Source organism: Lissotriton helveticus, chromosome 12 (assembly GCF_964261635.1).
Source record: "Lissotriton helveticus chromosome 12, aLisHel1.1, whole genome shotgun sequence".
Taxonomy (NCBI): domain Eukaryota; kingdom Metazoa; phylum Chordata; class Amphibia; order Caudata; family Salamandridae; genus Lissotriton; species Lissotriton helveticus.
The window spans coordinates 542,959,891-542,972,483 of NC_136073.1; the positions used below are offsets into that span (position 1 = coordinate 542,959,891).

A 12,593-nucleotide genomic window follows, 5' to 3' on the forward strand; every position below is an offset into this window, starting at 1 on the left:
AAGACATCGTTCAAAGAACGGCTGGACAACAACACACACAACAGCAAGGAACTCTTCAGCATCGTAAAAGAGCTCTCCAATCCCAACGCCAACGACATCACACCGTCGCAAGACCTCTGCAACTCCCTCGCCACGTTCTTCCACCACAAGATCGCCGATAACCACAACAGCTTAGGCACCCAGACTCCGCCCCCAGCCACCGAACCAACGCCCCCTACAACTACCCTCAGTGCCTGGACTCCCATCAGCACCGAAGACACCACCCACGCTATGAACACCATCCGCTCCGGCTCTCCTTCCGACCCATGCCCTCACCACATCTTCAACAAAGCCAACACCATCATCGCTCCTCACCTACGGAACGTCATAAACAACTCCCTCACGTCCGCCACCTTCCCAGAGAGCTGTAAGCATGCAGAGATCAACGCTCTACTGAAGAAACCCACAGCGGACCCTAAAGACCTCAAAAACCTCCGCCCCATCTCTCTTCTTCCCTTCCCGGCCAAAGTGAATGAGAAGATAGTCAATAAACAGCTGACCGCATTCCTCGAGGCCAATGGATCCCTCGACCCATCCCAGTCCGGATTTCAAGCCAACCACAGCACCGAGACCGCTTTCATCGCAGCCACCGATGACATCAGGACCCTACTCGACAACGGGAAAAGCACCGCCCTCATCCTCCTAGACTCTCAGCCGCCTTTGATACAGTCTGCTATCGCACCGTAATAACACATCTCCACAACGCCGGGATCCACGGCAAAGCCCTGGACTGGATCACTTCTTTCCTCTCTGACAGAACCCAGGGAGTTCGCCTCCCTCCCTTCCGTCCGTGGCCACCGAGATCATCTGCGGCATACCTCAAGGCTCATCGCTCAGCCCAACCCTCTTCAATATCTACATGAGCCCCCTCGCCACTATCGCACGCATACACAACCTCAACATCATCTCATACGCCGACGACACCCAGCTGATACTCTCCCTCACCAAAGACCCAGCCACCGCCGAACTCAACCTCCAGGAAGGAATGAAAAACGTCGCTGAATGGATGAAACTCAGCCGTCTGAAACTGAACTCAGACAAGACGGAGGTCCTCATCCTCGGACCATCCCCATCCGCCTGGGACGACTCCTGGTGACCCGCAGAACTGGTCACCGCACCGACACCCACTGACCACGCACGCAACCTGGGATTCATCCTGGACTCCTCTCTCACGATGACCAAGCAAGTCAACACCATCTCATCTTCATGCTTCAACACCCTGCGCATGCTCCGTAAGATCTTCCGGTGGATCCCAACCGGAACTAGAGAGACGGTCACCCAGGCCCTCGTCACCAGCCAACTAGACTACGGGAACGCCCTATACGCAGGAACCACAATCAACCTCCAGAAAAGACTCCAACGCATACAGAACGCATCCGCACGACTCATCCTCGACATCCCCGCCACAGTCACATCTCAGCCCACCTGAAAGACCTGCACTGGCTCCCCGTCAGCAAAAGGATCACATTCAGCCTCCTCACCCACGCACACAAGGTGCTCCACGACATAGGCCCCGAATACTTCAACAACCGCCTCACGTTCTACACTTCAACACGCAAACTCCGCTCCGCCAGCCTCGCCCTCGCCACCGTCCCACGGATTCCAGAACCACCGCCGGAGGAAGATCATTCTCCTACCTGGTGGCCAAGACGTGGAACTCCGTCCCTGCCCACCTACGTCTGACCCAGGACCACCTCACATTCAGGAAATATCTCAAGACCTGGCTTTTCGAGCAGTAGCGGCATTCCTCCCCCCCCCCCTTCAGCGCCTTGAGACCCTCAAGTGTATTGATTGATTGATTGACTGGTCGTAGGGACCTTTAATTCTTGACTTGAAGCGTAAGAAAGAAGGTAACATGAGCAATACATTTCAAGTATTGTGAAGCCAATGCGTCTCCACAGGAATTACGGAGAGGATATTGTTTCAACAAGATGATGGACAGAGCGCTGAAACTTTTCAACCACTCAACCCCAGTCAAGAGATCTGGGTTGAATCCATTCTTCTTTTGCTCACTACGCCATCCCTTTTTAGACCCTGCAATATGAAAATCAGCCTTGACCCTGTTCCTCATGGGAGCAGTCCAGCCCAAACTGCCAGGCCATAATTTAAGCATGAAAGAAACCTCTAGTAGACTCTTGATATCAGTTCCCAGCAAACAGATCAATCAGAAACAATCATTTTTGGGGAGCAGGTAAACTCTCCAGTTTCTCAACACCAAACAAAAGAGCAACCATCTGGAAGACCTTGAATGTAGCAGTGGTACATTCTGCCTCATACAGGAGGATCCCTCCCACTGTCTCAGTCTTCATGTCCGAAGGCAACTTCTCATTAGACTCCAGCTACCTATCAGTCTATTACAAAAAGCCTATTCTAGCTAACAAGCGCACAGTAAGACACCTGCAGAGAAGAGAAAATCAAGACACTTTCAATTAATTTTATCAAATTAAATTCGTTACTCAGGCATGGTTACAAGTTAGCTAAACTTCGCATCAAATAGGGCTATCAAACAAGTAGAATTAGCAGGAGTAAAAATATTGATTACATTTCGAATATGTGTATGGCTCTTACTAATAGTGAATGTAGCCACCTACTGTTAAATAATTAATACAGTGCACACAGTTAATATGGTTATCGTATACTGTGTATAAATGAGGCATAAGTTCATAAAGCACTAGCAGCTAAATTCATCAACGTGAATTCGGCTCGCAAAGGGCCGGATTCTGAGAATCTGGCCCTTTGCGAGCACAATTTTTGCATTTGGGATTCATCATTCCAAATGCAAAAATCGCTATTATAGAAATCGCATTTTAGCGAGGAATTGCATTTAAGGAATCTCTATTTGAGATTCCTTAAATGCAATTCATTAACCAATTTTAAATTGCGAATTCGCAATATTTGGCCGCTATTTACCACGAAGTCAGACTTCGTGGTAAATAGCAAAAAAAATAGAAAAAAAGCACTTTAGTGCATTATTCTCTGTTGCATGTTACACACACACATGTCCTTTGGACATGTGTGTGTGCAACACCTGTGTAATGTTGCATTTCAGGGGTGTTACAGGGTTTCCTTTGGACACCCCTGGCACCCTTGAAATCGCATCCTTATTTGCGATTAGCAAATTGCTAATCGCAAATAAGGAATAACTCCCCATTCATTCCTATGGGCCTGTAGGCCCATAGGAATGCATGGGGAGTTATTCCTTATTTGCGATTAGCAATTTGCTAATTGCAAATAAGGAACATGTGGGAATCGCAATATTTTTTGCAATTCCTACATGAATCCCGTTTTGCAAGTCCTTAATAGCGATTTCTTATGAATTGCTATTAAAGACTCGCAAAACGGGTCTTTGATGAATCTAGCTGTAAATTTGTGCTCCACCAGCTCTGTGCACCTATCCCTCACCTAACCTTCTCGTCACGGATGCTGTGGTAGGCCTGATGAGGCATAACCTTCCATTTGTAACCATTGTGAAAAGCTTGCTCCTACCTATTTCCTTTTCATTATTAAGGCAGTAGATTTCTCACACATATTGTGTGTTCATTTTTGGGAAACTGTATACCCAATATATTTATTTCTACTGTATTTGGCCTGCAAACAAGTATCCTTCCATCCCTTGTTTTGGTTATAGCTCAGCTCTCATAATCCCTTCTATTCAATTTTATTGTAATCTCAAATTAGTCAGACTGCTTACACTTTACCTTTCGTTTATTGGTGCAGTGACAGTCATCCTTCGGTGTAACATAGACAATTAACATCATTTTTCCTATGCTAGGCTTGCTTTCGCATCTACTTCTCAAAGTTGCTGTGATAGGCTGGTATGCAAGGAAAAATATTTTTATTGTTACTTCAAGAGCCTCCAAGTACATACTCAACTTTTACTTGTGATTGAGAGAAGGTTAATCTAACATAATTTCCATTGGTTCCAAGTTCTGTGGTACCTTTGGAAACCTTTGCTTACTTTTTCAATGTTTACTGACAAAATAGAAACATCACAGAGAGTCACTTAAAGAATTTAGACCAGTAGTTCTTAACTTGTGGGCTGCAGAATCCTGGGGTCTGCAAAGCTTCCTCAAGGGGTCCTTGACTGTTTAGAACATTTAATGACATTAGCAGATTAATAATGTGCATACAGATAAGAAAACAAAATTGAAAACTGAACGTTTTCAAATACTCTGTAAACATGAAGGAAATTGAAATTGTAGGCTAAACATTAAGTTGGACTCCTTATCTTGATTTGAAGGAGAAAACAGAATCTAGTATGAAGAATATGTGGCCTCAATTGATGCAGCGCCGTAATGTACCAATAAAAAAGAGCATGGAGTAGGAACAAAAAAGACAGTGATCTGCTGGGGTCTAGAATTTTGCTTTGTATTTTAGAAATAAAAAAAATCGAAAACCTTCAAACTTTCCAGCAAACTTCAAATTTCGTTTTTTGCCTAACTCTTTGATTGTGAATTAAATAAAATATTTAATAATTTGTGCATGTAATTGATGTACAATTTTTTCAGTGTTTTTGTATAATATTTTGTGGTTTGAATCCCAGAAACTGCTTTAGCAGTGGTCCCTGGCTTCCAGTAATGATTCAGTGGAGATCCACAGATTTAAAAAAGTTAAGAACCACTGATTTAGAATAATTCAGTGCTATATAAATAATTTAGCTACTTAATTCTTAATTAAGTAGTACATCACTCATTTGCAATTATTTAGTTTGTATGTCCAGTATAATGCATTTCCTACAACCTCTTTTGATTGCCTGTCTTTACCCATTTTCATTGGAAAGAGTTGTAAAATCTCTTTTGAATACTATTCATCTGGCCCCATTCCCCAACCACTTGTTTATATAATTTTCCTACACCTCTTACATAGTGCTAAGATGTTATTGTTTCCACCACATCAAAACCATTAGAGTCACACTTTCATCTAACTTAATTCCATTTTCTTTATCCTAAAACTGAAAAATGCAACATCAAAATGTACATCTTTTTCAGCCTTTAGACTTTGAGAAAATACAGCAGTACAGATTCAATGTTGAGGCAACTGATCCAACAATCCATCGCGGAGGAGGTCCAAAGATGAAGAGCTCCACAGAGATCATCATTGATGTCCTGGATGTGGATGAACCACCTGTTTTTAGTCAACCATCGTACCATTTTGAAGTTAAAGAAAATATGCCAAGCACAATTATTGGCTACGTTTCTGCAAAAGATCCTGATGCAGCAAACCGAAATATCAAGTAAGTAAAACCTCTAAACCACTGGTTGAGATTTGTGCATTAAACTACATATGAAAACCATTTTGAATTTCATAGTTTTAGGTGTTCATTACCAATATATATATATATATACCCAAATGCAGATATTTATTAATTTATTATGTATTTACTATTTAAGTCTTGGCTGTAGTGAAGTATATGTGCTAGCAGAAAACTGATGGCAATATGGCATCTGAAAATGGATGCAGTCCCTGCTCTTTCAGGGCTTCTTGTCCTTTTGGGGACTTTTATTCAGTTTGTGGATACTTTTGAATCTTTAGCAATATATTAACGTATTTGATTGGACTAAATGGATTGGAATTGACTGGATTGTGTTAATTTGTATTGTACCATGTCAACCAGCTTTGCAAGACGGCAAAAAGTACAGGATAATACACATAATAGATGCAACAAACTAAATTAAATACACGTGCAGTGTACATCGATTAAGGTACAAATTGTGAATGACATTTTAAATCCAGGGTTCAGAGGTTTACAATTAATATTTTCCACATTTGGGGTACAACTTGTTAGTTTGGATTTATTATACTTGAAATAATGCTATAAACAAGATAGCCTTGTGTTGGAATCCTGTTGGCTTACCTTGCTCCATATACAAGTTGAGATAAAGTTAAATTCTCAGGGTTATAGAATGCAACATATATGATGTGATGTGTCTTGAAGTTATCGGAGTCACATACAAAAGATTTCTTAGGCCTCAAAAGTGAACTTTTCAGATGAAAGGAAATTTGACATGCATCTTTCACCCTTCCTAGAGTTATTATCCTACGAATAGTATTCGAGTCAGAAAAACCTGTAGGAGAGCTCTGATCTGCAGTGATTGTATATTGCTCCACCTCAACCCCCAACATTAGTATGCACACAAGTATTGGTATTTTACTATACACTTTTATTTATTACATACTAATCTTCATCAAATCATGTGAACAAGAACTACCGCTATAATTATAAATCAACTCAGTGGATAAAATAGTAGACGGGTTAATGCTAAATATATCTCAATCATATTTCCTTACCTCTCCCTACTTAATTATTCTGAACTTTTCCTGAGCTACTAATAGCTCATATACAAAATACCCTATTTTGTATCTATATGCTGTGCCATGTCCCTACCTTTAAGCCACTAGGCCTGAAGTCAGGACTCGTCTGTCAGCATCCATCTAGCAACTAGTCCATCTATCATGGCCGCCCTCAAACACAGGTATCGTTTTCATGTATGGTGGTCTGTGGAGCAAGGAGGGGCTCCCTCTTCCCAGCTCCTGTATTTGCCAAAGAGCACTGTTAAACAATACCCTCATTCTGGTTTCGGAAGCTCTTTTTTTGTATTGTTCTGATTTCTTTGATATGGAACTGGACAAGGTCATACACCCATAAATAATTCCTAGCTATTGTGTAATGCTAAATGTTGCATAGTGGAATAATCCCTCTCATGGCCTATTTTTGTTTAAAAAAAAGGGTATTCTTAGGCCTTTTTTGCACCTGCAGACTACATGCACAATACTGGGTCTTTTTAAATATACTTCAAAGCCTGTGTTGTATGTAACAATAACAAAAAACAAAAAATCTCATTTTACATTCCATCTTGTTCGAGTTTTTCACATTTGACCATTTTTTCTCCCATCTTGTATGCAGATGAATCTTTCACATCAAAGTACCAATAATCAATTATCTAATTGTATTAAAAATACATGTGGAAATATGTTCTATCACTTATGGACTAGGGTCAAACCTTCATGCTTTGGGAAGTAACGCCCAATATCTTAGATCAATCATTCCTTTTTGGCGTAATTATTCAGCGAATCATGTCTTTTAAGACTTCTCTTGCACTCATACTGCCAATCCAGAAAGACGTTGTATGTAGAATTATCAAAAGCACATACATATTCTTGCCAAAGATGTCCTACTGTTCTGGTTGCATGAGCATGAGGGTCGTATCAATATAGTTGTAACTGGTAGTAGATGTGCAAGTTTTTCATTTGAATTATTAACTATGTATAATATTTTATTATTTATCATTATCATCGCAGAGACCAGGTCTAAGGTGGGCTGATTGGTTAGAATGGGAATTACTTTCTCAGCTAGTCATAAATGTAAGGAGTTATTCTAGATGGCAAACCGCATAAGAAAGAAATGTCAGTGGCAAGAAACATTGACTAAAACAATTCTTAAGTTATGGTATTTTATTCTGATTTATGATAGAGATGCATATTTATTACTTTACTCCATGTTGTAATGGCACTAAAAGATTTTTTTGTTCTACTGAAATAATTGCTCCCAATTAGTCAATAGAGCCCAAAGGAACTGTAAGTATCTTCTAAATATTTAGGGCAATGAAGATTTCAGACATATTACATTTCCTAAGACATATGTAGCAATATTTCTGGAGACGCCATTTAGACTTTGGCAGACAGGATATAGCAAATCAATGACCCACCCTGCCCACCAGGCGCTTGGTCATTAGGACATTACACCTCATGCCCTATTTAGGGTGGAAAGCGTAATTTCTGACTTTTCTGTTTGTCACCACCAGTTAAATAGTGGCAGTAGGATACAGAGAAAAATAATATTGATCCCCTCCACTCCTTGGGAGCGACGTCAGGGTGTGGAGTCATTAGAAGGGTCATTCGTTTTTGTTTTTCAAAAATAAACTCCTGCTTTGGGAGTTTGTTTCTAAAAAAAAAAAAAAGAATTCTATGAATGACAGTCTGAACCAAAAGTGTCTATCCACCAAATGTTTTGTACCTTAAAGGAGCCACCATGACGGCAGTTCCTTTCAATGTACAGAGATGACAGCTGGGATTGATGGCAGAGGCAATGTCCTCTGCACCCTTGACGGATGGAGTACCATCCATCAAAAATCACAATTCAGTCCTAAATTCTACTACATTACTGCACGTTATGTGAATTTCTGCACTTCAGTGAATTATTATCTATAGGATAAACTTAGGTGAGTATGTTTGATAATCAGAACTGAGCTTAGTTTTCAATACAGCACCAACAGATATTCCTGCAACATATCTCAGATAATTATGTCTTTATTTCAATCATATTTTTGTGAAACAAAAAACTCGAGACATCAACACTGTCTTATTTAATATAACCACATTTGATAGTGTTTGCTTTCCCTATATAAGGGACTAGTCCATTTTGAGAGCCAACATTTATCGAACTACTTATTGGATCGTTTTCACTGTGAGCTGCTTTTCCCTCACTCGAGAGCTCCAAGGCTGAAAACAAAAAACAGTGTGAGGAAGGAGAAGGCAGAATCCCGCAATTGAAAGCAAACCACAGTCTAATATTTTTGGGTAACAAAACTTGAATTCCTACAGGTGTGTCTCCATACTTATTCACTTTGAGACTTTGGATATTCTGAAGTGCAGTGGCTGAGCATAGGATCCTGTTTGGCTCATAATATCATCCTTTTTTTCAGATATCAAGGTACTATTTTCCAGTAGCTCGTGTTTGCTTCAAATGACCTTGACTTAGATCCTTGAATCCCCCAGGAGCCAATAGGGTGCTATAAAAGCGCGTGTTATGGGTTCCCTTACCCACTGGTTCAGGCCTAATTATCAGCCTGGTTTTAGAGTTTTGTATCCTAATAATGAGGTTCTTCAGGAGGCCAGTGTAGACAATGTTGCATTAACCCAGTCTTACTATTACCAGCTGTTTCTTCAGCGCAACCTGATAGTCTTTTTAGAGAAATAACAGAATGTTGATGACCAATGAAAGCTGCAAGTGGATATCCTTGGCCATCATACTGACCTGAGAAATGAAAGAGCTCATAATTGAAAATATGTCCCAAATTCCTTGGTAAATTAGATTAAGCCATGGTTATGGATGCAACTGAATGGTAACATGTCATCATCAGCTCCTCTTATGGCTGAGATTTCAGGCTGAATTGCTTTCATGCACAGAAAACTCTTTTCCCAAGTGATGGTGTGGTTCAAGCATGTGGCAATGTTAGTATGTTTCCCAGCTGGAACTCGATGAGGGTGCAAGTGATTTATGGAACGTTTGCCTGATTCTGCCCGAGGAACGGAGCCAGAGGGTGCATTTAAATAGCACTATGTAAAGATATTTTAAATGGTCCGAGTCAATTCAATTCAAAGAGTCTTTATTTCGGCATAAATGCCATAAAAGAAGCAATTCAAATGCATACAATAAAACTTATTAAAAACTGTACAGCGTGGAACACAAAACCATTCATTAAGAACAATTCATTTGTATAGGAGACAATTATAAACAACAGCATTAAGGTTCTGCATTGGACCCCTCATTAATTAATTGAAAGGGAATTTTGACATTTCTACCTATTTACAATCGATAGCCCAATTTTTTTCTTTGGAAAAAGATACAATGCAAAAATCTACTGACACTAAATATTATGGGTTGGCTTGTGTTAGTAGAAAGGATTCTCAGAGCCTGAGAACATGATCTCACACCTAATACTAGGCATATTGGTTTGATCCATCTTTTCCTGGCCTGGGCATATAATGGGCAGAAAAAGAGGATATGTTGCTCGTTTTCTTTTTGGTGACTTCCACACATGGGGCAAAGTTCGTCTACCACCTGATTTGAAATATTTGCACCACTGGTCCAACGAGCCAATGTGGAGCCTATTTGGAGGTTCCCATATCTAAATTTTAAAAATAGAGTTTTTGCAAGCGGCGGTTCTATTTCATCCAAAAAGGTCTCGAAAGTTGGTTCATCTTTAAAGGTGAGGAACTTTGTTACTAGTGTCCCACTAGATGAAGCACTTTTGGTCATGTCTATGATGTATGTCCAGAGGGCCCTTTTTGCTATTTTTTTTGAGTTTGGTGGTAATAGGTCCGGGTTTTCCCAATAATGTTTCAGACCTAAGTTGTGAAGCCAAGTTTTGACATGTTTGACCCACGATATTACTTTGAAGTTATCGAGCTCCATAACTTCTTTAAGCCCATTTCTGTAGTCTTGTAATTCTGGTACCTGCCATAACCTTATCCATAGCAGCAGAGGGCGTAAAATAATATGGTGGTCCGTTCTTCGAAAATTCAGGTCCAATTGGAGGGGCACCAAAGGGGTACTTCTAGGAACCCTGACCAAACTTCTCAAAAAATTATTATCTAGGACACTAAAAGTGCCTTTCGACCCCGGGCCCCAGATTTCTGAGCCGTAAAGCACTGCTGGCTGCACCTTGAATTTAAAAAGTTCAACCGCAGGGGATACGGCTTTGCTGGTACTCAGACTTTGTTCCCTGAGAATGGGTTTTGCATTCTGACAAAATATCATCTTACTTTTTTCCAATTGGGCTTTCCAAGAAAATTTGGAATCCAGTGTCACCCCTAAATATGCAAGGTAAGGAACCGATTCTAATTTTAAACTATTAAGGGTTAAGCAGCCTTTTTCTGTTTTAGTTGGATTTAGGGCCATACACTTAGTCTTTTTCCCGTTTATCTCCAATCCTTTTTTGCTACAATACTCGCTGAAGGAATTTAGGAGAGCTTGAAGACCTTTTTTTGTCTGGGAAATCAGAATAGTGTCGTCAGAGAATAATAGGGAAGTTACCTTTTCTCCGTTGAGCTTGGGGGAATCGTTTTTACATCCCTCTAAATGTGATGGAATATCCTTCACGAAAATGGAGAAGAGGGTAGGGGCCAAGACACACCCCTGGCGCACACCACGCTCAATAGGAATTTTTGGGGTTAATTCTCCGTTTGGGCCCCAACTAATTCTCGCAAAGTTGTCTCTATGGAGCTCTTTAATTTGCGCTATTAAGGTGGTTGGCATCCCTACTACACTCAATGCTTCCCATAGTAATTTTCGCGGCACTAAATCGAATGCTGCCCTTAGGTCAACAAATGCAACATATAGCTGGCCCTTTTTGATCTTAACATATTTCCAATAGAGGCAACAGAGACGAAAAATTTGATCTATTGTACTTACTTTGGGTCTGAATCCCGCTTGATATCTAGTCAAAATTGCCTTTTCATCCAGCCAGTCATTGACACGAAATAAAATATGTCGTGCATACATTTTCTGGAGTATGTCCATTAAACTTATTGGCCGGTAATTTGAGGGGTCCATCCTGTCTCCTTTTTTAAAAATTAAAACAATTTCAGCTCCCTTCCAACTCTCTGGGAAATCTAGATTTCGGGATAACTCATTGCACAAGTAATTAATGTAGGGTGCCCATATTTTTAGATCGTGTTTATACAAGTCTCCCGGAATCTTATCTAACCCAGGAGCTTTGCCAGGTTTAATTTGGCTTATTGCCAGTTCAGTCTCTCCTAGCGTAAAGTCCAGATAGTCTGTTGGAAGAGCATTACTTAGGACAACCATAGCAGTGGGGAGTTCTTCATATTTTTTATAAAGGCTAGTGAAGTGGTTTACCCAGGTCTGTTCGTCCAAATAGACGTCCTTGGCCACTCTCCCTTTGTGATTTCCATTCGCTACTAGCCTCCAGAAAGCTACATTATCACGTGATTTTGCTGCGTGCAGCAAATCAGCCCATTTCTCTTCTTCCCAAGCTAATTTGGTTGCCTTTTGAACCAATTTAAAATTGTTCCTAGCTGTTTTAATATCTAAAAGTGCCTTGGATTTGATCGCAGTTATAAGTGCCCTTTTGGACTCCCTACAAGCTTTGTTGTACCAGGGCTTACTATGGGACAAATTATGTGTCTTCTGCTGACTTTTCTTGGGCATATTGGTGACTAGCAACTTTAAAGCATCAAAGAATTTTTGGTGTAACATCTTAAAGTGGCTATTGTTTTCCTCGTCTAGGGAATGATTTAAATATGGGCCAAAAGTACATGCGAAAAGTGAGTATATTTCTGCGACAATTTCACCATTGTCCAGTATAAACGGCCATTTTAAAGATCGTCTATTATTGCTAATGTGGGTCTCGCTGTCGTCACCACTAGCTCCCTCTTGAGACCTGAGGGAAACTGTAGCTTCTAACAGCGAGGCCTCCATTTTGAGGTCCAGTGGAAAGTGATCGCTTTCTAATCTTTCTATTACCTCCATATCAAGGAGGTATGCCCAAGTTGGTATGGAGGCAATAACAAAATCTATGTTGCTTTTGTAGTTCCCCCTAAAGAAGGTAGGCTTCTTCAGGCTATCCGACGGTAAACGTCCATTACAGGCCCTAAGACAATTTTCTGTACATATTTTCATCATTTGGAGGGCCATAGTAGAACATTTAACTGGTTTAATGTTGCCTAAAGCAGGGATTTTGTTAGCTTCATCTTCTTCTAAAAAGATATCACTAAATCCTACGACTGGCTCGTAGTTGCAGTTAAAATCA

The 12,593-nt window shown here is 40.5% G+C and overlaps 1 protein-coding gene across 4 annotated transcripts in view; it reads left to right on the forward strand.

Annotated features, from left to right (window-relative positions):
- The window catches only part of CDH5 (cadherin 5), a 243,126-nt gene that overhangs the window by 153,241 nt on the left and 77,292 nt on the right, over positions 1–12,593 (forward strand). For all 4 annotated transcript variants that reach the window (XM_078670396.1, XM_078670395.1, XM_078670394.1 and 1 more), the window contains exon 7: positions 5,028–5,272. In XM_078670396.1, the coding sequence (XP_078526522.1) occupies positions 5,028–5,272 (245 nt within the window). The remainder of the gene's footprint in view (positions 1–5,027; positions 5,273–12,593) is intronic.